At 42.2% G+C, this 26,402-nt stretch overlaps 1 protein-coding gene across 1 annotated transcript in view; it reads left to right on the forward strand.

The window, feature by feature from the left end:
- The window catches only part of LOC133612300 (A disintegrin and metalloproteinase with thrombospondin motifs 20), a 516,880-nt gene that overhangs the window by 398,232 nt on the left and 92,246 nt on the right, over nucleotides 1-26,402 (forward strand). Inside the window, exons 26-28 of the mRNA XM_061969586.2 lie at nucleotides 6,433-6,702; nucleotides 14,432-14,593; nucleotides 20,688-20,864. Coding sequence (XP_061825570.2) covers nucleotides 6,433-6,702; nucleotides 14,432-14,593; nucleotides 20,688-20,864 — 609 coding nt within the window. The remainder of the gene's footprint in view (nucleotides 1-6,432; nucleotides 6,703-14,431; nucleotides 14,594-20,687; nucleotides 20,865-26,402) is intronic.

Genomic DNA, 26,402 nt, shown 5'->3' on the forward strand with positions numbered 1-26,402 from the left:
CACTAAGGGGCAGTGTCTCCAGAAGGAGCAACTGAAGCTGTTGTTCACTAGATACCAGAGATGCGCGGATAGGCAATTATTTCATCCGCAACCGCATCACAAATGTCGTCATCCATCCGCCATCCACCCAACCAACATTTTATCAAAACCACACCCGCCCGCCATCCGCCCGTTGTTATATATCTAATATAGACGATGCAAGCATATTAGTGAGGTTATAAAGCTTTTGCCTGTTAAAGAAAGGAGACTGATCCAATGCAGCAGAGACATTCAATGCTTGCCACGCATTAATATCTCTTGGCCACGCATTAGTGGCTAAGAGATATTAATGCGTGATAATATTATTTATCATTAGTATAGTATTATTGTCATTTCCATTAAGAAAGTGTTGACTATTGTTGCCAATGCCCTCAGATCAGGAGTGCGTTCCTCACACTTTGTGTGCGCAGTTCCAGCAAGCAGAACGAGGCTTTTAAGAAGTTAAAAACATGTTTTAGAAAGACTAGGCCTATATTTTCGTTAGGTAAAAAAAAAATTCTGAATTTTTTTCAATGAATATTAACTTGTTAACGTTATAATGCTCAAATAGGGACGAGGGCGGGGTGCACAGTGAAGCAGTGAACAATTTCGCGACAAAGATGAACCTTTATTGATTGATCTGCAGCCATGACAAAATATCAGACAATCTCCATTGTCAACGACAGGCAGGAAAATAAAGATGAACACATAGCCTATGTTCTAGGCATAGGCATAGGCTCATACGTTTTTAAGTTGAAATAAAAAAATAAATAAAAAATGTGCCTCATAAGCCTTAGGCTGTCAATCACGCGCACAAACTTAAATTATACAATAACATATGTATGTCATCTCTATTTAAACAAAAATAAATTAAATAAATAATAATAAATTACCTGCAACTTATTGGCCAAGGCAAAAAGCTGAAGGGGGGGAATCTAACCCATCAGACTGCACTTTATCATCAAACTTGAATTATAATGAAAATAGACGGTCGCGACAAACAAAGCAGGCTAAATAGCCTTACATTGTCGCCAATCGGAGATGCACTTCACTTGAAAGCGAGGCCAAATAATTAACACACAGTAGTATATCTCGAATAGAAAAAACCACAATAAACAACGCAATTGCCTTAATTCCTTTGCATTGTAGTGCGCCCAAACAACACGTAACCATCAAAATTATTCAGCTGACCGAACTCAATATAGGTTAGACATGGGCTTATTTGGTATAGCCTATAGGTAACGTAGACTAATTCATTTAACATATCCAACCGTATGTCTACTTACTTTTTTTTTTGTTAGCACTATGCAGGAATACAATGGCATCTACAGTGCCAGGATTAAGGCGAGAGCGCCTGGCCTCTAAAATGCGCCCTGCTGCGCTGAAGGAGCGCTCACTTGCGCCACTTGTTGCTGGGACGCATAGGATTCTCTTGGCAAGGTGTTGTAGTCGTGGGAATGATTGTCCTTGTTTCCCCCAAAAGGAAAGTAGATTTTCTTCTGCTGATCCGTCGAGATGGAAGTTTGTAGAGGAATAATCCTCTACTTCATCAACAAGCAAATGTGTATCCTCCTCCCATTCTGTGAAGTCAATCCTTTTCTTTTTCGGTGATGCACCATCAGCTCCACCTAAAGGACCGATAAAATCTATACGTTTTTGTTTGTGGGTAACAACATTTAATTATGTATATATATTTCCGAATTGGTTCAACCCCAACCGCCCGAATCTATTTAAAATCTATTTTTTTCGTCATGTCACCCGCGGATTATCCGCGGACTCCGCGGTTGTGTCCGCAAACCGCGCATCTCTACTAGATACTGTTTCCTTCCTGTGAAGTGACGCCACTGACATCCTTGCTTACACTGGAACTAATCATTCACAATCATCAGTTTACTTTTAATGGACATTTTACTTAAAAACCAGAGGAAAACACATTAGTAAAGATGGACTGTGCAACTTCTGAACGACTCACTGCAGAGGACGCTATTATTATCTGCAACGCTATTCGGCCGTCCCACACGGGACAAGAGAGCTGTCATGTATTTGTAAGTAAACAAAACTAATACCGTATTTTCCAGACCATAGGGCGCACCGGATTATAAGGCGCACCGTCGATGAATGGTCTATTTTTGATCTTTTTTTATATATAAGGCGCACCGGATTATAGGGCGCATTAAAGGAGTCATATTATGATTTTTTTCTAAATGTATAAGACTTCCTACAAAACATGTAATGGTGGTTCTTTGGTCAAAATGTTGCATAGATGATGTTTTACAGATCATTTTCAAGCCGCTCACTGACAGTCGCTTCCGGATGCGCCGTTTTGTGGGCGGTCTTATTTACGTGGTTTACCTTTGGCAGCGTCTTCTCCCCGTCATCTTTGTTGTAGCGGTGTAGCGTGCAAGGACGGGTGTGGAAGAAGTGTCAAAAGATGGAGCTAACTGTTGTAATGACATACAGACTTTACTTCAATCAATAATGGAGCAGCATCTCCTCATCCGGAAACAACAACACCGGAAATGTGTCCCGTGAAAAACCGTCCTACCGGAACTCTAATAACTAAAGTTCCTCGGGTGAATAATGTCAACTCACTACACCGGTATGTTTTAGCGCTTTCATGGCGAGTTAACTGACATAGATATAAGTAAGAACTTTGCACTACTTTATATTAGAAATGGCAACAATGGATGAATGTCACATCACAAGAAGATAGAGAGAAAGAAGAAGCTTATCCACTACGGTGTCGGCACGGACTACAAAGGCGGACTCGCACAATTTTTTCAGGATTTATGCTGATCCCAAATACAGATCAGCAGGTACCAGAAGGTAAGAAAAGTTGCGTTTGCTTAATATTGCGAAACAAAACAGCAGATATGTCTTACCTTATACACACACCATAATAATACTCATATGTTTAAGCACATTAAACGGTGCAGCCTACACTTATATATTATGTTTGACTGCCATCTACTGGTCACACTTATCATTACACCATGTACCAAATAAAATTGCTTGGAGGTGGGTAAGCTCAACCAAACGTATTCCTTACATTAGGCGCACCGGGTTATAAGACGCACTGTCGAGTTTTGAGGGGGAAAAAAAAGATTTTAAGTGCGACTTAGAGTCTGGAAATTACGGTAACTATTCTAAAACCTCTAAAGGCCTTAGTGGCCACATGCGTGGACAGCACCTTTTAGCTCTTATTTCCAAAATTGTGTACACTACTGAATTGGGGTCTTATGGCCGCTTATGTGGACACTTATACTGCCATCTGGTGGTGTCAGAAGAACGTACAATGGAATTTGGAAAAAGAAAGTGTAAAAATAAGAATTAGCATGTCACTCAACAGGAAGTACACGTTTGTGTACTTATGGACTAAGTACATCATATCAAAAGATGATTCTTAGTTTTTATTCTAATTAGGGTCCAATAAGCCCAAATATCAAATCAAATCAACTTTATTTATAAAGTTGATTTGATTTGATATTTGGGCTTATTGGACCCTAATTAGAATAAAAAAACTAAGTAGCAAATATAAATAAAAAAAAGCATGTAAACAAACAGCTTGGGCCTTAAGAGTTAATTAAGTTAACCACGTGCTGGGGTGAATCTGTATGGTCATGTTCAGAGTTCACAAATGTTTCTAAGTATACCGTGTCTGAAAGATTCTTGACGAACAATGTAAAGTGTGTGTGAGAGAAAAAGACGTGTCGGAATTGAACCTGTCAGTACAAGACCGGCAATTAAAGTTAAAAAGAGTGTCGTGCTTTGTGACTTCTTCTGAACACAACAACACAATACGCTGAAAAACGACACATCCAGTCATTTTTTTTTAGAGCAACCGAGTTATGAAGTACACAATATCAGTTGTCATGCAAATGTTTAATCACTGTTGTTTTATTTCATACAATAATTTGTGCATTTCAAGCACAAAGTCTGCTCGCCTGTGTTCAGGGACCTTCCTCTGCAAAAACTGAGCAATCACAGCTCTGTGTTCTGCGTCGCCGGCGACACGGACCTAGGATTTGTGGGAGGTGCACGTAGGCTACGCGGGCGGTTACGCCAGGCTTTACTACGCTAGAAAAAGAGTTCCACAGTGTTCGCTCTTACAATAGCGATGTTTGATTATTATACATGTTACGCAACGTACATTTTTGAATGCATTTTAGGTAAAACTGATTGCTCCTATTAACTGCATTGCTCGCCACCTGCAACGAGACATTTTTTATATGTTAGAAAGCAAATAAAAACTTTTTTCTTCTTGTCTCTCATAATCATTGTGAATAGAGATGGCTTTTTTGCCGATATTGTCCAACTCTTAATTACCGATTCCGATATCAACCAATACCGATATATACAGTCGTGGAATTAACACATTATTATGCCTAATTTTGTTGTGATGCCCCGCTGGATGCATTAAACAATGTAACAAGGTTTTCCAAAATAAATCAACTCAAGTTATGGAAAAAAATGCTAACATGGCACTGCCATATTTATTATTGAAGTCACAAAGTGCATTATTTTTAACATGCCTCAAAACAGCAGCTTGGAATTTGGGACATGCTCTCCCTGAGAGAGCATGAGGAGGTTGAGGTGGGCGGGGTTGAGGTAGGGGGTAGCGGGGGGTGTATATTGTAGCGTCCCGGAAGAGTTAGTGCTGCAAGGGCTTCTGGGTATTTGTTCTGTTGTGTTTATGTTGTGTTACGGTGCGGATGTTCTCCTGAAATGTGTTTGTCATTCTTGTTTGGTGTGGGTTCACAGAGTGGCGCATATTTGTAACAGTGTTAAAGTTGTTTATACGGCCACCCTCATTTTGACCTGTATGGCTGTTGACCAAGTATGCGTTGCATTCACTTGTGTGTGTGACAAGCCGTAGATATTATGTGACTGGGCCGGCACGCAAAGGCAGTGTCTTTAAAGTTTATTGGCGCTCTGTACTTCTCCCTACGTCATTTATCGGCCGATAATACCGGCAGTCCGATATTATCGGACATCTCTAATTGTGAACGATAAGCAACATTCCCAAAAAATTGCAGTTCCCTTTTTAAGTGCCCCTGGAAAGCAGTTTTGCTTGATAGCGCCCATGTTTTTCCACTAATCTTGCTCGAATCTTACACGGGTGTGTTTGTCAGTGTCCTAAAAGTGTGTACCAGATGTTGTGGTTATTATATAGTTAAAGCCCTCAATGTTACAGTACGTGTAAGAAAGAAAATTATATATATATGTGTATATATATATATATATATATATATATATATACAGTATATATATATATATATATATATATATATATATACAGTATATATATATATATATATATATATATATATATATATATATAAGAAAATTCTTTCAAGTCAATCTGACTCATGGGGTTTAACCCTTGTGTGGTGTTCGGGTCTGTGGGACCCATTTTCATTTTTTCATGAAAAGAAAAATTATACAATTAATTAATTTTTCAAACTGAGACTCACTGACTTTGGCTCATTTTCTGTGAAGAACATTTATCAGAATACATATTTAATGACCACACACCATACACCCCCCCCTACACATTTCTATTACATATAAGATGTCCGGGTCCACTGGACCCGGGGCTAATAGAAGTGTGGAAATTGATGTTCTGTGTACCACACACACACACACACACACACACACACACACACACACACACACACACACACTGAGTAGGCCTAGACAGGAGGAGGACAGAGTGTAGATACACAGAACATCAGAGGGTCAAATGTGCGAGAAAATGAGAGCAGACAGTGTTGACAAACAATGTTGCAACCTTGTGTGGGAACCGCAGGTGCAGAAACACAAAAGAAGAATCTCTGTGGGATGCAGAAACTGGCAGAGAAATTTTCCGTTCAACGTTCATATTGTTGTTACTCAGCCAGCGTTTTGTGGGTCTGATGGACCCGTTGCATTTTGTGGCTTTTAATGCCTCACAATCAAACACTTTTATGATAATATACCGAACAGATGTTTATTGGAATAAGGTAAACATCTGTTCGGTATTTAAACATAAAAGTGTTTGATTGTGAGGCATTAAAAGCTCACCCTTTTATCAACAACACCCAGAAACGCCGCCGGCTTTGGTCGCTGGACTGATGCAAAGTGGAAAAGTGTTCTGCGGTCTGACGAGTCCACATTTCAAACACTTTTATGTTAATATACTGAACAGATGTTTATTGGAATAAGGTATCTTATCCGCTCAGTATTTCAACATAAAAGTGTTTGATTGTGAGGCATTAAAAGCCACAAAATGCAACGGGTCCATCAGACCCACAAACGCTGGCTGAGTAACAACAATATGAACATTACACAAGCGTTAAATAACAGCATCACGATGTGGTGTTTGTTTTGGCAAATCTCCACCCAGAAAAGTTTCACATTGTCTTCTGTCGGTAGTGCTCAGTGACATGCGGCGCTGGACGCTCCACCCGACAAGTCCTTTGCTCCAACTACCACCAGTCTGTGGACCAGTCCTTCTGTGACCCGGACGAGCGGCCCGAAATGGAGCAAGAGTGCACCACGGCACCCTGCTCCTCCATCTACCACCGCCAGCGCATCAATGACCAGCCCTACGGATACCCCAAAGATCCCGGGCACCACCCCGGTCACAACAGCTGGAACGTGCCGTCGAGGGACAACCAATGGAGGACGGGACCCTGGGGCGCAGTATGTACTGTACAAGTTGTTGTTTTGTTACAGTCTTCTCATTTTCTGGGTAAATAGTATTGTATATGGTTTGTGTTTCTGCCATGATTCTTGGAGAGAGACACTGCGGGATAGTTATAGAGCACATCTCTTAAGGCTGAGGTGCCTTGTTTTTAAAGATGACAAATTGGACACGATCCTTGCGTACATTCGGTTAATTGAAAACTTGAACATGACAAAATACTACGTATAGCACAAACCCCAAAACCAGTGAAGTTGGCACGTTGTGTAAAGTGAAGTTAATTATATTTATATAGCGTTTTTTCTCTAGCGACTCAAAGCGCTTTACATAGTGAAACCCATTATCTAAGTTGCATTTAAACCAGTGTGGGTGGCACCTGGGAGCAGGTGGGTAATGTGTCTTGCCCAAGGACACAACGGCAGTGACTAGGATGGCAGAAGCGGGGATCGAACCTGGAACCCTGAAGTTGCTGGCACGGCCGCTCTACCAACCGAGCTATACCGGCCCATGCTGAAAGGTACATACAGGTTTTGGAGCAACATATGTTGCCATCCAAGCAACGTTACCATGGACGCCCCTGCTTATTTCAGCAAGACAATGCCAAGCCACTTGTTACATCAACGTGGCTTCATAGTAAAAGAGTGTGAATGGTAAATAAAAACAGAATACAATGATTTGCAAATCCTTTTCAACTTATATTCAATTGAAGAGACTGCAAAGACAAGATATTTAATGTTGGAACTCGTAAACTTTGTTATTTTTTGCAAATATTAGCTCATTTGGAATTTGATGCCTGCAACATGTTTCAAAAAAGTTGGCACAAGTGGCAAAAAAGACTGAGAATGTTGAGGAATGCTCATCAAACACTTATTTGGAACATCCCACAGGTGAACGGGCTAATTGGGAACAGGTGGGTGCCATGATTGGGTATAAAGTTAAAGTACCAATGATTGTCACACACACACTAGGTGTGGCGAAATTATTCTCTGCATTTGACCCATCACCCTTGTTAGACCCTCCTGGGAGGTGAGGGGAGCAGTGAGCAGCAGGGTTGGCCACGCCCGGGACTCATTTTTGGTGATTTAACCCCCAATTCCAACCCTTGATGCTGAGTGGTAATGGGTCCCATTTTTATAGTCTTTGGTATGACTCGGCCGGGATTTGAACTCACCACCTACCGATCTCAGGGCGGACACTCTAACCACTAGGCCACTGAGCAGGTTAAAAGCAGCTTCCATGAAATGCTCAGTCATTCACAAACAAGGATGGGGCGAGGGCCACCACTTTGTCAACAAATGCCTGAGCAAATTGTTGAACAGTTTAAGAAAAACCTTTCCCAACCAGCTATTGCAAGGAATTTAGGGATTTCACCATCTACGGTCCGTGATATCATCAAAAGGTTCAGAGAATCTGTAGAAATCACTGCACGTAAGCGAAGATGTTACGGACGCTGGATCCCTCAGGCGGTACTGCATCAAAAACAGACATCAGTGTGTAAAGGATATCACCACATGGGCTCAGGAACACTTCAGAAAACCACTGTCAGTAGCTGCAGTTTTTTGCTACATCTGTTAGTGCAAGTTAAAACTCTACTATGCAAAGCCAAAGCCATTTATCAACAACACCCAGAAACGCCGCCGGCTTGGGTCGCTGGACTGATGTAGAATCAGAATCAGAATCAGCTTTATTGTCATTACGCAAGGTAACGAGATTGAGGCCATTCCATACAGTGCGATGTGTGCATGAAAAACAATGTGCAAATATATAAAAATTAAAAAAATGTAGAAGTGCAATGAATATGGTGTGAAATGAATATATACATGAAAAAACAAAACAAAAACAGGGTGGTTGGTGGAATGGGTTATTGCACCGAAGAGAAGGCAGTTATGAGGGACAATGGGGCAGTCCGTTCAGGATGGTTATAGCCCTGGGGAAGAAGCTGTTCTTTAGCCTGTTTGTTTTGGTTTTAATGCACCTGTAGCGCTTCCCAGAGGGCAGCAGGTGGAACAGGTCAGAGCCAGGGTGGGTGCTGTCTTTGATGATGGCACTGGCTCTGTTGAGGCAGCGGGAGGTGTAGATGTCCGTCAGAGAGGGGAGAGGGCGGCCGATGATCTTCTGAGCCGTCTTGACCACTCTTTGCAGCAAAGTGGAAAAGTGTTCTGTGGTCTGACGAGTCCACATTTCAAGTTGATTTTGGAAACTGTGGACGTCGTGTCCTCCGGACCAAAGGGGAAAAGAACCATCCGGATTGTTCTAGGCGCAAAGTTGAAAAGCCAGCATCTGTGATGGTATGGGGGTGTATTAGTGCCCAAGACATGGGTAACTTACACATCTGTGAAGGCGCCGTTAATGCTGAAAGGTACATACAGGTTTTGGAGCAACATATGTTGCCATCCAAGCAACGTTACCATGGACGCCCCTGCTTATTTCAGCAAGACAATGCCAAGCCAGGTGTTACAACAGCGTGGCTTCATAGTAAAAGAGTGGGGGTACTAGACTGGCCTGCCTGTAGTCCAGACCTGTCTCCCATTGAAAATGTGTGGCGCATTATGAAGCCTAAAATACTACAACAGAGACTCCGGACTGTTGAACAACTTAAGCTGTACATCAAGCAAGAATGGGAAAGAATTCCACCTGAGAAGCTTCAAAAATTGGTCTCCTCAGTTCCCAAACGTTTACTGAGTGTTGTTAAAAGGCAAGGCCATGTAGTAAAAATGCCCCTGTGACAACTTTTTTGCCGTGTGTTGCTGCCATTAAATTCTAAGTTAAGGATTATTTGCCAAAAAAAAATTAAGTTTCTCAGTTTGAACATTAAATATTTTGTCTTTGCAGTCTATTCAATTGAATATAAGTTGAAAAGGATTTGCAAATCATTGTATTCTGTTTTTATTTACCATTTAAACAACGTGCCAACTTCACTGCTTTTGGGGTTTGTACATACTGTAGCTCCCCTTTGGGTTAGAAATGACTAAATTAAAGGTGTGCCAATGATAGTTGTATTTTATTTATAAAATCGATTGATTGCCTTTTAAAGCAATGTTAGATCGATATACATTCGCGATCAAAAGTTTACATACAAGACCCAACCTCCAGGCTGATGATTTTAGGTTGTCCTGAAGAATTTGGAGGTAATTCCCTTTTTTTCATTGTCCCATTTACTCTCTGTAAAGCACCAGTTCCATTGGTAGCAAACCAGAGCGTAATACTACCACCACCATGCTTGACAGTAGGAACGGTGTTCCTGGGATTAAAGGCCTCACCTTTTCTCCTCCAAACATATTGCTGGGTATTGTGGCCAAACAGCTCAATTTTTGTTTCATCGGACCACAGAACTTTCCTCCAGAAGGTCTTATCTTTGTCCATGTGATGTCAGATGAAACAAAAAGTGGCGTTCCCCTCTATGAACTGTAAGCAGAGTCCCGGAGCAGAGGCATGGAGATATACTGTAGTATGTGTTTTAACAGTATTGATTGCATCAGGAACTTGTTTACTTCACTCCTCCCTGTGGAGACACAATCTTGAACCTCTCACATGGTGTGGAGTGGAAACACTGCAGTCCCGTCTCACTCTGTGCTGTCCTCCTTTAGCAAAAAAGCCCTCTGACGGTGATGTGTCTTGGTGATTGGATGCAGGGTGTGCTGGGGTCAAGGCTGCTTTTACTGATTGTCCTTCCCAGAAAGGAAACTATGGCTTGATGAAGGGTAGATTATGACAGAACGAGAGGTGGTCCAAGTATTGAAGTTGCTATTATGTGTGTAAATGAGGCCAAAACAATGCACGTTTAAACATCACAGCCACAAAATGATTGGGGTCCTCATTTCACTAGTTTTTAATATTTTTTTCCTGAAATCTACTCTATTTATCTCTGATATTACTAACGAAATTACAAACCCCGTTTCTATATGAGTTGGGAAATTGTGTTAGATGTAAATATAAACGGAATACAATGATTTGCATTTTTTTTTTTTTGCAAATAATCATTAACTTTAGAATTTGATGCCAGCAACACGTGACAAAGAAGTTGGGAAAGGTGGCAATAAATACTGATAAAGTTGAGGAATGCTCATCAAACACTTATTTGGAACATCCCACAGGTAAACAGGCTAATTGGGAACAGGTGGGTGCCATGATTGGGTATAAAAGTAGATTCCATGAAATGCTCAGTCATTCACAAACAAGGATGGGGCGAGGGTCACCACTTTGTCAACAAATGCGTGAGCAAGTTGTTGAACAGTTTAAGAAAAACCTTTCTCAACCAGCTATTGCAAGGAATTTAAGGATTTCACCATCTACAGTCCGTAATATCATCAAAGGGTTCAGAGAATCTGGAGAAATCACTGCACGTAAGCAGCTAAGCCCGTGACCTTCGATCCCTCAGGCTGTACTGCATCAACAAGCGACAATCAGTGTGTAAAGGATATCACCACATGGGCTCAGGAACACTTCGGAAACCCATTGTCAGTAACTACAGTTGGTCGCTACATCTGTAAGTGCAAGTTAAAACTCTCCTATGCAAGGCGAAAACCGTTTATCAACAACACCCAGAAACGCCGTCGGCGTCGCTGGGCCTGAGCTCATCTAAGATGGACTGATACAAAGTGGAAAAGTGTTCTGTGGTCTGACGAGTCCACATTTCAAATTGTTTTTGGAAACTGTAGACGTCGTGTCCTCCGGACCAAAGAGGAAAAGAACCATCCGGATTGTTATAGGCGCAAAGTTGAAAAGCCAGCATCTGTGATGGTATGGGGGGGTGTATTAGTGCCCAAGGCATGGGTAACTTACACATCTGTGAAGGTGCCATTACTGCTGAAAGGTACATACAGGTTTTGGAGCAACATATGTTGCCATCCAAGCAACGTTACCATGGACGCCCCTGCTTATTTCAGCAAGACAATGCCAAGCCACGTGTTACATCAACGTGGCTTCATAGTAAAAGAGTGCGGGTACTAGACTGGCCAACGGAGACCCCCGGACTGTTGAACAACTTATGCTGTACATCAAGCAAGAATGGGAAAGAATTCCACCTGAGAAGCTTAAAAAATGTGTCTCCTCAGTTCCCAAACGTTTACTGAGTGTTGTTAAAAGAAAAAGCCATGTAACACAGTGGTGAACATGCCCTTTCCCAACTACTTTGGCACGTGTTCCAGCCATGAAATTCTAAGTTAATTATTATTTGCAAAAAAAAATAAAGTTTATGAGTTTGAACATCAAGTATCTTGTCTTTGTAGTGCATTCAATTGAATATGGGTTGAAAAGGATTTGCAAATCATTGTATTCTGGTTATATTTACATCTAACACAATTTCCCAACTCATATGGAAACGGGGTTTGTACTAACCGATATAACAACGGAAAGTAGCCAGCTCTTTTGAATCTTTTCACCGGATCGTGTTACCTCTGCTTCATAAAGAGATTGCATGTATGTCCATGGTGGTCATATCTTCTTGTCAACAAACAGGGTATTGCTTGGATGGCAAGTTTGTAACTCCAACCATCGATTTGTTGTTCAATATTCCCATTGCGTCAATTGTATCAAGTAAAATTACCAAGCTGCATGGACAGATCATTTCAGTAGTTGTTTCCTGAAATCTACTCTATTTATCTCTGATATTGAAAACGTGAATTTGAACTACAAACCCCGTTTCCATATGAGTTGGGAAATTGTGTTAGATGTAAATATAACCAGAATACAATGATTTGCAAATCCTTTTCAACCCATATTCAATTGAATGCACTACAAAGACAACATATTTGATGTTCAAACTCATAAACTTTTTTTTTTTTTTGCAAATAATCATTAACTTAGAATTTCATGGCTACAACACGTGCCAAAGTAGTTGGGAAAGGGCATGTTCACCACTGTGTTACATGGCCTTTCCTTTTAACAACACTCAGTAAATGTTTGGGAACTGAGGAGACACATTTTTGAAGCTTCTCAGGTGAAATTATTTCCCATTCTTGCTTGATGTACAGCTTAAGTTGTTCAACAGTCCGGGGGTCTCCATTGTGGTATTTTAGGCTTCATAATGTGCCACACATTTTCAATGGGAGACAGGTCTGGACTACAGGCAGGCCAGTCTAGTACCCGCACTCTTTTACTATGAAGACACGTTGATGTAACACATGGCTTGGCATTGTCTTGCTGAAATAAGCAGGGGCGTCCATGGTAACGTTGCTTGGATCGCAACATATGTTGCTCCAAAACCTGTATGTACCTTTCAGCATTAATGGCACCTTCAATGATGTGTAAGTTACCCATGTCATGGGCACTAATACACCCCCATACCATCACAGATGCTGGCTATTCAACTTTCGGTCGATAACAATCCGGATGGTTCTTTTCCTCTTTGGTCCGGAGGACACGACTTCAACAGTTTCCAAAAACAATTTGAAATGTGGACTCGTCAGACCACAGAACACTTTTCCACTTTGTATCAGTCCATCTTAGATGAGCTCAGGCCCAGTGAAGCCGACGGCGTTTCTGGGTGTTGTTGATAAACGGTTTTCGCCTTGCATAGGAGAGTTTTAACTTGCACTTACAGATGTAGCGACCAACTGTAGTTACTGACAGTGGGTTTTTTAAGTGTTCCTGAGCCCATGTGGTGATATCCTTTACACACTGATGTCGCTTGTTGATGCAGTACAGCCTGAGGGGTCGAAGGTCACGGGCTTAGCTGCTTACGTGCAGTGATTTCTCCAGATTCTCTGAACCCTTTTATGATATTACGGACCGTAGATGGTGAAATCCCTAAATTCCTTGCAATAGCTGGTTGAGAAAGGTTTTTCTTAAACTGTTCAACAATTTGCTCACGCATTTGTTGACAAAGTGGTGACCCTCGCCCCATCCTTGTTTGTGAATGACTGAGCATTTCATGGAATCTACTTTTATACCCAATCATGGCACCCACCTGTTCCCAATTTGCCTGTTCACCTGTGGGATGTTCCAAATAAGTGTTTGATGAGCATTCTTCAACTTTATCAGTATTTATTGCCATTTTTCCCAACTTCTTTGTCACGTGTTGCTGGCATCAAATTCTAAAGTTAATGATTATTTGCAAAAAAAAAAAAAATGTTTATCAGTTTGAACATCAAATATTTTGTCTTTGTCGCATATTCAACTGAATATGGGTTGAAAATGATTTGCAAATCATTGTATTCCGTTTATATTTACATCTAACACAATTTCCCAACTCATATGGAAACGGGGTTTGTACAATAAACTTGATATTAGACTCCTCTACAAGCAAGTCAGAGCTTTTCTTCCTGTCACTTACTCACAGCAGCCAAGAAATGGTAGAATGAGCGGTTGTTTTTTTTGTATTTTACTACACTGCCAATTCTTTGCCAAGATCAAACATGTTATTTCTCGGAATTTCCCTCGTTTTAAGAACTTTTTACTTATTTTCAATCATAATCTTAATTTTTAGCATTATATTCTGGCCATTTTAGTTTAAAAATGTTAAAATAACTATTCAAATAGGATATTTTGGTTGTCACCACATAGGAAACAATCTTGTTTAAAGATTATGCAACATGTATGCTTTATTTAGCAATTATTGATGATAATGCTTGTTTGCAGAAAAAATACGTATTTCTATCTTAAAAGTCATGCTCATTTCTTAATTTAGGACATTTTATTTAGTAAAAGGAACAAGCTGCATGGACAAATTATTTCACTAAAATTGGCGTGGTGGAATATATGTTTGAAGTTATGTTGTGTGCTCTCCAGTGCTCCAGCACCTGTGAAGGGGGGTTCCAGAGGCGAGTGGTGGTCTGTCAGGATGCTGATGGCCGCAGCAACAGCTACTGCGAAGAGCGGGTCAAGCCGGCCGAGTCCAAGAGCTGCGACTCGGGGCCCTGCCCTATGTGGAACTATGGCGTCTGGGGAGAGGTACACTTTTTCTTTAAACACTCTCTCCCTTTAACTTCAACATTTGTCTGGGCAACAAAGGTGGGTTGAGTAGCCAAAACCGTACTTAGGTAAGATTACTTGAGAGTAAAACTTTTTCTAGTTGGAAGTGGATTTGTTGTAAGTTGTTATTATGAACCTTTGTACTGACATAGATGACAGCGCACGTTATAGGTTGTATTCCGTCACGTGACTTTTGAACTGTAGTAAACGAAGTGGTGGGCCACCAAACCAACAAGTTCGAACTAAAGGAGTACACAAAGGCCCTAGATCTTACCATTAAATGCCAGATACAGGCAAAAATCTAACGATGCAATGGAATCCATTCCTGGGGATGATGTTTGATAAGAAATTATCGAGTTCGAGCCTATTATCGAATCCTCTTATCGGACCAATTCCTTATCGATTCTCTTATCGAGTCCAGATAGGTTGTTGTATATGGAAAAAAAAACACAATATTTGGTTTAACAAAAGCTCACTTTTATTATATAAGAAAAAAATTAAATGTAATAAATAAATATTGACTGTTACCTATGGCGTCACATTAGTGCCAAAAATCCGAGCGCATAAACACTGTTATCGCGCGCTGATTCTCCACTTTGTGCGCGCGTGTGACACCCTTTTGCGTGCGCGTGGTGCCTTTTTGCGCGCGTGCGGTGCCTTTCTGCGCGCGCGCGACGCCTTTCTGCGCGCTCTCTGTGTACTCATGGCATCTCTCCTCGCGCTGTCATGTTTCTTTTTGGCACTTTGGGGGCGGGTATGCTTAGACGGCCCCTTCTTTCTGATTGGTCAGGCGAAAAATGCTGAAAAATGCTCAGAGCCAGTCAGAAGTATAGCAGGGCGGGTCATCGTCAATATGTATCAAGATTTACGGAAGAAGAAGTGGATAAAAAAATGTCTCGCGCTGATGAAGGTTATTTCATACCACATAAACACAATACAGGGTAATACAAAATGTGACCCAAATATATAATAAGACAACAAACACCATAATCACATCTTTCAGCCAGAACTGGTCCACCAGCAATAACATCCAACCATAACATTATTTTATATTTTCACTTCTTCTTGAACATTTGTTTTCTAATTTATGGAATTTCTTTTGATTCAGCCATAAAATTAATGAAATAATCTTTGAATTTTGTTTTTAAAATGTTAAAAATAGCTTTTAATAATGTATTCTGAAACAGTTTTAAATAATCAGAGAACTGACTAACACTGACCCTACACAACTATGTTGCACAATTAAGTCGTTTTTTTTTTAAGCGAAAGAGGTAATTTCAACAGGTACAGCATCCTATGTCATATCTACATGTAATAAGATTTGTAACAAGGCAAACCGTTCGAGCAAGTTATGGTAATTTAATTAGTACATGTACCATTGACATCAATGTAATGATTGAGGCTAGATGTCCGAGGTAAGAAGGCTACAACGTTGCTACGCTGGAGAATGATTGGTCATATGAAAAATGCTCAAAGCCAATCAGAAAGGAGGGGCCGTCTAAGCATACCCGCCCCCAAAGTGCCAAAAAGAAACATGACAGCGCGAGGAGAGATGCCAGAGTACACAGAGAGCGCGCAGAAAGGCACCGCGCGCGCGCGCAAAAAGGCACCGCGCACGCACAGAAAGGCACCGCGCGCGCGCAAAAAGGCACCACGCGCGCGCAAAAAGGCACCACGCGCGTGCAAAAGGGTGTCACGCGCGCGCACAAAGTGGAGAATCAGCGCGCGATAACAGTTTTTATGCGCTCGGATTTTTGGCACAAATGTGACGCCATAGTTACCCCCCTAAAAAAAATAAAATAAAATAAATAAATATTTACTGTTGTTACTCAAAGTATATTAAGTGGGATTTTTCAGAAAAACAAATATATACAGTAACACAAAAACAACCTGTCTCTGTGATCACTATAGGTGTATAAATAATAATATAGTGTTAAATAAAATCAGTCCCTTGGGCACAAAACTGAAAATAATACAGCTCTCCAAAAAGTGCACTTCTGCTGCTATTTGACATAACTGTTTGTTATGATGCTTTGACATTTTTGCACTTTATTTCTTTATTGAAAGAAAATTCTATGAAGAGAAAAGTTGTCTGCAAATGTGGTTACCATGCTAAAACATGAAAAGTTAAAGCTAAAAAAAGAAATACACTTTATTGAGTTAACATTATTTCTTTATAGGGGGAAAGATGTGATATTATGAGCTAGGGCGGCTCTTTAGCGCCGCCCTAGTGGCTCCCTGGAGCTTTTTCAAAGATGTATGAAAAATGGAAAAAGATGAAGGGAAAAAAATATATTTTTTGTTCTTATATGGTTTCTGTAGGAGGCCAAACATGACACAAACCTCCCTAATTGTTATAAATCCCACTGTTTATATTAAACATGTTTCACTGATTCGAGTATTTGGCGAGCGCCGTTTTGTCCTACTAATTTTGGCGGTCCTTGAACTCACCGTAGTTTGTTTACATGTATAACTTTCTCGGACTTTCTAGGACGTGTTTTATGCCACTTCTTTTTCTGTCTCATTTTGTCCACCAAACTTTTAACGTTGTGCATGAATGCACAAAGGTGAGTTTTGTTGATGTTATTGACTTGTGGGGAGTGCTAATCGGGCATATTTGGTCACTGCATGACTGCAAGCTAATCGATGCTAACATGCTATTTAGGCTAGCTATATGTAGATATTGCATCATTATGCCTCGTTTGTAGGTATATTTGAGCTCATTTAGTTTCCTTTAAGTCCTCTTAATTCAATTTATATCTCATGACACACTATCTGTATGTAATATGGCTTTTAATTTTTTTGTGGCTCCAGACAGATTTGTTTTTGTATTTTTGGTCCAATATGGCTCTTTCAACATTTTGGGTTGCCTACCCCTGAGCTAGGGAATATAACAACTACACTACCCAGCATGCAACGGGAGTGACGAGCATGTGCGGTAGCCCCGAAAAGTGTTGTTGCATGTCGTCACCCGGCAGCTAAGAATGAGGTTATGAGCAAGCTGTGAAAGTAAACGTCAAGAACTCAGCCAACACGCCTCGTCTGTATTATTTATAATTAGACAGACAACACATATACAGTGTGATTTTGTTTTGTTTACAAGGAAAGAAAAACAAAAGTTAAAAAAGGGAGATATATGTTGTATATATATGTATGTGCTGCGGTTGCTTTAAGAACGTTGCGACAGCTGCCGTAAAGGAGGTGCGTTGCTAGCCTGGTTGCTATGTTTCCGGTTGATCGTAAAAGTGTTCGTCATGTGTTTGTACCCTGCTCAAATCTCTCAGTAAAGTTATTCATTGGATTATACCTTTTGTTTTGAACTTTATTACACCTTGGAGCTCTTTTTCCGGTCCATTGTTTTTCCTGCTTTCGCTATCTGCGCCTAATGACTGAGCTACGTGACGTCATTTCTTGTGATGTCCCAAAGGGCATTTCTGGTCGGGACGGGAGTCGTTCCCAGGGATTCGAATAAAGAACCAACTCTTTTTCTTTACTATAGTGGTCTCGATAACGGGTACCGGTTCTCAAAAAGGGATTCGAGTCCGAGGACTCGGTTCTTTTCTTATCGAACAACCGGGAAAACCGGTTTCGAGTATCATCCCTATCCATTCCTATACTTTATCGATTTGTCGAGTGATCCCGAGGATTATCTGTCAGTCGCGTTCTCAGACATGTCGAACTATCTGGTGCTTCCATTCTGCACAACAAAACAAATGAACATGTGGAAAAGCATGGAGGTCTACAACTTCTTTGTGAGTGGCTGGGTCAAGGAAATTGGTATCAAGACTCTCCCGGATAATCATACCTCGTTTTTGCTCGGGTAAGGTTGCATGTCATGATTTAACTACGCGTCTGTTGCCTTATTGCTGCTGCATGCAACGTTTACTAGTACGCGCGTGTTTTACCGTCTTTATCAAAATATAACTATAGATGTCAACATTGTGTATGTGCTGAAAGATTCATTTATGATAGTTTATCAAAATACTTATATTTTGATAAACAATCATAAATGAATATTTCAGCACATACACAATGTTGACATCTATAGTTATATTTTGATGAACAATCATAAATTAATCTTTCAGCACATACACAATGTTGACATCCATAGTTATATTTTGATGAACTATCATAAATGAATCTTTCAGCGCATACACAATGTTGACATCTATAGTTATATTTTGATAAACAATCATAAATGAATCTTTCAGCACATACACAATGTTGACATCTATAGGTGTAATGGTAATGAGTGAAGATATTGTGGTAGTGAGTGAGGGTTAGTGGTAGTAGGTGAGGGTGTAGTGGTAGTGAGTGAGGGTGTAGTGGTAGTGAATGAGGGTTAGTGGTAGTAGGTTAGGGTGTAGTGGTAGTGAGTGAGGGTGTAGTGGTAGTGAGTGAGGGTTAGTTGTATTAGCTGAGGGTGTAATGGTGGTGAGTGAGGGTGTAATGGTAGTGAGTGAGGGTTAGTGGTAGTAGGTGAGGGTGTAGTGAAAGTGAGTGAGGGTGTAGTGGTAGTGGGTGAGGGTGTAGTGATAATGAGTGAGGGTGTAATGGTAATGAGTGAAGGTGTTGTGGTAATGGGTGAGGGTGTAGTGGTAGTGGGTGAGGGTGTAGTGGTAGTGAGTGAGGGTGTAGTGGTAGTGCGTGAGGGTTAGTGGTAGTGGGTGAGGGTGTAGTAGTAATGAGTGAGGGTGTAGAGATAATGAGTGAAGGTGTTGTGGTAATAGGTGAGGGTGTAGTGGTAGTGGGTGAGGGTGTAGTGATAATGAGTGAGGGTGTAATGGTAATGAGTGAAGATGTTGTGGTGAGGGTGTAGTGGTAGTGAGTGAGGGTTAGTGGTAGTGGGTGAGGGTGTAGTGGTAGTGGGTGAGGGTGTAGTGGTAGTGAGTGAGGTTTAGTGGTAGTGGGTGAGGGTGTAGTGATAATGAGTGAGGGTGTAATGGTAATGGGTGAAGGTGTTGTGGTAGTGGGTAAGGGTGTAGTGGTAGTGAGTGAGGGTGTAGTAGTAGTGAGTGAGGTTGTAGTGGTAATGAGTGAGGGTGTAGTGATAATGAGTGAGGGTGTAGTGATAATGAGTGAGGGTGTATTGGTAATGAGTGAAGATGTTGTGGAAATGGGTGAAGGCGTTGTGGTAGTGGGTGAGGGTGTAGTGGTAGTGGGTGAGGGTGTAGTGGTAGTGGGTGAGGGTGTAGTGCTAGTGAGTGAGGTTTAGTGGTAGTGGGTGAGGGTGTAGTGGGTGAGGGTGTAGTGGTAATGAGTGAAGGTGTAGTGATAATGAGTGAGAGTGTAATGGTAATGGGTGAAGGTGTTGTGGTAGTGTGTAAGGGTATAGTGGTAGTGAGTGAGGGTGTAGTGGTAGTGAGTGAGGTTGTAGTGGTAATGAGTGAGGGTGTAGTGATAATGAGTGAGGGTGTAGTGATAATGAGTGAGGGTGTAGTGATAATGAGTGAGGGTGTATTGGTAATGAGTGAAGATGTTGTGGAAATGGGTGAAGGTGTTGTGGTAGTGGGTGAGGGTGTAGTGGGTGAGGGTGTAGTGAGTGAGGGTGTTGTGGTAGTGGGTGAGGGTGTAGTGGTAGTGGGTGAGGGTGTAGTGAGTGAGGGTGTAGTGGTAGTGAGTGAGGGTGTAGTGGTAGTGAGTGAGGGTATAGTGGTAATGAGTGAGGGTGTAGTGATAATGAGTGAGGGTGTAGTGGTACTAAGTGAGGTTGTAGTGATAATGAGTGAGGGTGTAATGGTAATGAGTGAAGATGTTGTGGTAGTGAGTGAGGATGTAGTGGTAGTGAGTGAAGGTGTAGTGGTAGTGGGTGAGGGTGTAGTGGTAGTGAGTGAAGGTGCAGCGGTAGTGGGTGAGGGTGTAGTGGTAGTGAGTGAGGGTTAGTGGTAGTAGGTGAGGGTGTAGTGGGTGATGGTTAGTGGTAGTGGGTGAGGGTGTAGTTGTAGTGGGTGAGGGTGTAGTTGTAGTGGGTGAGGGTGTAGTGGGTGATGGTTAGTGGTAGTGGGTGAGTGCTAGTGGTATTGGGGGGTTGTATTGGTACTGGTTCTAAGTGTCTTCCACTTGATGTCCACAGTGCACTCAGAGCTGCGGAGGCGGCAGGAGGACCCGCCTGGTGGTGTGTCAGAGGCCCAGCGGCGAGAGGCTCAACGACTACAACTGCGACGTCCTGGACAAACCTCTGGACATGGAGCAGTGCAACCTGCAGCCCTGCCCAGGCTCCGCCTCCTGGCACCGCAGACCATGGAAGCCGGTACGATGATAGTGTTCAATTTGTGCCCCTCTCCCAAAAAAGACAAAAAAACCAACACCACTTATTTCACTTTTTTTTCCGCGGGTGTGGCTGCATCAGGGTGTTTATTCTCGGCGTACACAACACAAACACAACAAAACGGTGCTCCACAAAGACACACACATGTTGTGTGTCCACCCTTGTCTCCCGAGTACACAAGTGTATATTTGTGTATAAGAGTTAATATTAGGACTTTCTGATCCAACACTTTACCAAGGTTCTATTTTGTATTTGTAACTTTTGTACAGTACTTTTGCTTTGTTTTGGTCGCCATTTTTAACAGATTATTTAAAACATTTGTCGTCGGTGCTTTCTCTCAGACCTCTTGTATGGCTTTTTAATACACACTTGTTCTGCAGAGAAAAATATTTTCATTTCGTATATTTGTGTTTCTTTTTACCTCAACGCTCGTTTTGATACGACGGCAGAAAAGTGTTTAATAGCTTCAAGAACTAAATTCTCAAAATTACATTAGAAACTAAAAAAAGGCATTTTGAAATCTATATTATTTTTAAGGTATAAAATGCTCAGTGGATTCCGTATTACTGCAGTAAGCCCAGACAGGAAAGGTGCTTGTCTGTGATCTTGTCTGGGCTTGTCCCCTCTCTGTAGTGGATCCATACTTTGGATCCAGCACCAGAACCTCGAACTCGCTGTCCTATAGAAGTCAGGGAACTGATGAAGCTGCTGGAATGATAGGTCAAAATGCCTTCTGAGACAATCTGAACTGCCCAGTTGGATTCAATGACCTGAGGATGACAATAACGAGGATCAATTGGAATATTGGCAGACAACACAAAACCAATGAAGTTGTGCAAATGGTAAATAAGAACAGAATACAATGATTTGCAAATACTTTTCAACTTATATTCAGTTGAATAGACTGCAAAGACAAGATATTTAATGTTCAAACTGAGAAACTACTTTTGTTTTTGCAAATAATAATTAACTTAGAATTTAATGGCAGCAACACATTGCAAAAAAGTTGTCACAGGGGCATTTTTACCACTGTGTTACATGGCCTTTCCTTTTAACAACACTCAGTAAACGTTTGGGAACTGAGGAGACACATTTTTGAAGCTTTTCAGGTGGAATTCTTTCCCATTCTTGCTTGATGTACAGCTTAAGTTGTTGTTTTAGGCTTCATAATGTGCCACACATTTTCAATGTTAGACAAATCTGGACGACAGGCAGGCCAGTCTAGTACCTGCACTATTTTACTATGAAGCAACGCTGTTGTAACACGTGCAGAATGTGGCTTGGCATTGTTTTGCTGAAATAAGCAGGGGCGTCCATTAAAAAGACGTTGCTTGGATGGCAACATAAGTTGCTCCAAAACCTGTATGTACCTTTCAGCATGAATGGTGCCTTCACAGATGTGTAAGTTACCCATGTCTTGGCCACTAATACACCCCCATACCATCACTGGCTTTTGAACTTTGCGCCTAGAACAATCCAGATGGTTCTTTTCCTTTTTGGTCCAGCGGACACAGCGTCCACAGCTTCCAAAAACAATTTGAAATGTGGACTCGTCAGACCACAGAACACTTTTCCACTTTGCATCAGTCAATCTTAGATGAGCTCGGACCCAGCGAAGCGTTTCTGGGTGTTGTTGATAAATGGCTTTGGCTTTGCATAGTAGAGTTATAAATTTAAAGTTAAAGTACCACTGAGTGTGGTAACTTGCACTTACAGATGTAAGCAACCGACTGTAGTTACTGACAGTGGTTTTCTAAAGTGTTCCTGAGCCCATGTGGTGATATCCTTTACACACTGTCGCTTTTTGATGCAGTACCGCCTTAGGGATCGTGCAGGGATTTCTCCAGATTCTCTGAACCTTTTGATGATATTACAGACCTTAAATGGTGAAATCTCTAAATTCCTTGCTGTAGCTGGTTGAGAAATGTTGTTCTTAAACAATTTGCTCAGGCATTTGTTGACAAAGTGGTGACCCTCGCCTCATCCTTGTTTGTGAATGACAATTTCATGAAAGCTGCTTTTATTCCCAATCATGGCACCCACATGTTCCCAATTAGCCTGTTCACCTGTGGAATGTTCCAAATAAGTGTTTGATGAGCATTCCTCAACATTCTCAGTCTTTTTTGCCACTTGTGCCAGCTTTTTTGAAACATGTTGCAGGCATCAAATTCCAAATGAGCTAATCTTTGCAAAAAATAACAACGTTTACCAGTTCCAACGTTAAGTATCTTGTCTTTGTAGTCTATTCAATTGAATATAAGTTGAAAAGGATTTGCAAATTATTGTATTTTGTTTTTATTTAGCATTTACACAACGTGCCAACTTCACTGGTTTTGGGTTTTGTATATTCATTCAGTGTAGCAACCAGCCCTCATTTGACAGAACAACACAGAGATACCTCCTTTCTGTTATTTGTCTTTTTTTTTGGCCATTTTTTATATGACTGAAGGATATTTTTTTGGCGCATAATAAATATTTATTTGTTTACAGCAGCTAATAAATGTTGCAGCTTTAATGTTTATTTTTTTATTTTTGCTTAAAACACTTGAATTGTTTTGGATTAGTTTTTTCATCAGACACAATGCAATCATCCTGGTGCACATACAATATGTTGATAGAAGTAAACTATTCTTTTCCTACAAGAATGAAGTTGTAATTCCAAGAATAAAGTCAAAATAGTAGAAGAAAATCCACAATTTTGTGGAGTAAAGTCCTAATTTTACCACAATACAGCAAATATATGACAAGATTAATGTGAATAGAACAAGTGGATACAAGTGAAACATTTGCAAAACAATAAAGTGTGTTTATTAGAGAAAAAGTGTCACAAGAAAACACAATGCATTATTTATATAATAACGTAATCTTATAAGAGGGGAAACATTTTTATTCATCAACAATAAAGTTAGAAATTCACAAGAAGCCATGATCCAGTTTTTTTTAATGAACAATATATTTTGTATGGGAATAATGTCTTAATTTTAAAATAATAAAATCAAATTGTAATCACACTTTTGTGATAAAACAAAGATAAATATTGTGTAATAAAAATAACATCTTAAATATATGAAAACATTTGTCATTGTACTTGTGAATATTACAAGTGGATAAAAATGAAAAATTTGCAAAAAAAGTGTGATTTTTAAGGGGGGGGTTATTTAAGAGAAAAAGTGTCATAAGAAAAAACAATGCATTGTTTACGGAAATAACGTAATCTTATAAAAGGGGAAACATTTGTATTCGTCAACAATAAAGTTAGAAATGCACAAGAAGCCATGATCCAGTTTTTTTTTAATGAACAATATATTTTGTATATGAAGAACACTAACAAAGGACCCAGATTTCTCTCGCCCGGCCGGACGCGGGTCACCGGGGCCCCCCTCTGGAGCCAGGCCCGGAGGTGGGGCACGATGGCGAGCGCCTGGTGGCCGGGCCTGTCCCCATGGGGCCCGGCCGGGCACAGCCGGAAGAGGCAACGTGGGTCCCCCCTCCAATGGGCTCACCACCCATAGCAGGGGCCATAGAGGTCGGGTGCAGTGTGAGCTGGGCGGCAGCCGAGGGCAGGGCACTTGGCTGTCCGATCCTCGGCTACATAAGCTGCCTCTTGGGACGTGGAACGTCACCTCGCTGGGGGGGAAGGAGCCTGAGCTAGTGCGTGAGGTGGAGAAGTTCCGGCTAGATATAGTCGGACTCACTTCGACGCACAGCAAGAGCTCTGGAACCACTTCTCTTGAGAGGGGCTGGACTCTCTTCCACTCTGGCGTTGCCGGCAGTGAGAGGCGACGGGCTGGGGTGGCAATTCTTGTTGCCCCCCGGCTCAGAGCCTGTACGTTGGAGTTCAACCCGGTGGACGAGAGGGTAGCTTCCCTCCGCCTTCGGGTGGGGGGACGGGTCCTGACTGTTGTTTGCGTTTACGCGCCAAACGTCAGCTCAGAGTACCCACCCTTTTTGGATTCACTCGAGGGAGTACTGAAGAGTGCTCCCCCGGGTGATTCCCTCGTTCTACTAGGGGACTTCAACGCTCATGTTGGCAGCGACAGTGAAACCTGGAGAGGTGTGATTAGGAAGAATGGCCGCCCGGATCTGAACCCGAGTGGTGTTCTGTTATTGGACTTTTGTGCTCGTCACAGATTGTCGATAACAAACACCATGTTCAAACATAAGGGTGTCCATATGTGCACTTGGCACCAGGACACCCTAGGCCGCAGTTCCATGATCGACTTTGTAGTTGTGTCATCGGATTTGCGGTCTCATGTTTTGGACACTCGGGTGAAGAGAGGGGCGGAGCTTTCTACCGATCACCACCTGGTGGTGAGTTGGCTGCGATGGTGGGGGAGGATGCCGGACAGACCTGGCAGGCCCAAACGCATTGTGAGGGTTTGCTGGGAACGCCTGGCAGAGTCTCCTGTCAGAGAGAGTTTCAATTCCCACCTCCGGAAGAACTTTGAAAATGTCACGAGGGAGGCGCTGGACATTGAGTCCGAGTGGACAATGTTCCGTGCCTCTGTTATCGAGGCGGCCGATTGGAGCTGTGGCCGCAAGGTGGTTGGTGCCTGTCGTGGCGATAATCCTAGAACCCGTTGGTGGACGCCGGCGGTGAGGGATGCCGTCAGGCTGAAGAAGGAGTCCTATCGAGTTCTTTTGGCTCATGGGACTCCTGAGGCAGCAGACAGGTACTGACAGGCCAAGCGGTGTGCGGCTTCAGCGGTCGCGGAGGCAAAAACTCGGACATGGGAGGAGTTCGGGGAGGCCATGGAAAAAGACTTCCGGACGGCTTCGAAGCAATTCTGGACCACCATCCGCCGCCTCAGGAAGGGGAAGCAGTGCAGTGTCAACACCGTGTATGGTGGGGATGGTGTTCTGCTGACCTCGACTGCGGATGTTGTGGATCGGTGGAGAGAATACTTCGAAGACCTCCTCAATCCTACCAGCACATCTTCCTATGAGGAAGCAGGGCCTGGGGAATCTGTGGTGGGCTCTCCTATTTCTGCGGCTGAGGTTGCCGAGGTAGTTAAAAAGCTCCTCGGTGGCAAGGCCCCGGGGGTGGATGAGATCCGCCCGGAGTTCCTTAAGGCTCTGGATGTTGTGGGGCTGTCTTGGTTGACAAGACTCTGCAACATCGCGTGGACATCGGGGGCGGTACCTCTGGATTGGCAGACCGGGGTGGTGGTTCCTCTCTTTAAGAAGGGGAACCGGAGGGTGTGTTCCAACTATCGTGGGATCACACTCCTCAGCCTTCCCGGTAAGGTCTATTCAGGTGTACTGGAGAGGAGGCTATGCTGGATAGTCGAACCTCGGATTCAGGAGGAACAGTGTGGTTTTCGTCCTGGTCGTGGAACTGTGGACCAGCTCTATACTCTCGGCAGGGTCCTTGAGGGTGCATGGGAGTTTGCCCAACGAGTCTACATGTGCTTTGTGGACTTGGAGAAGGCATTCGACCGTGTACCCCGGGAAGTCCTGTGGGGAGTGCTCAGAGAGTATGGGGTAACGGACTGTCTTATTGTGGCAGTTCGCTCCCTG

Source organism: Nerophis lumbriciformis, linkage group LG10, assembly GCF_033978685.3.
Source record: "Nerophis lumbriciformis linkage group LG10, RoL_Nlum_v2.1, whole genome shotgun sequence".
NCBI lineage: Eukaryota > Metazoa > Chordata > Actinopteri > Syngnathiformes > Syngnathidae > Nerophis > Nerophis lumbriciformis.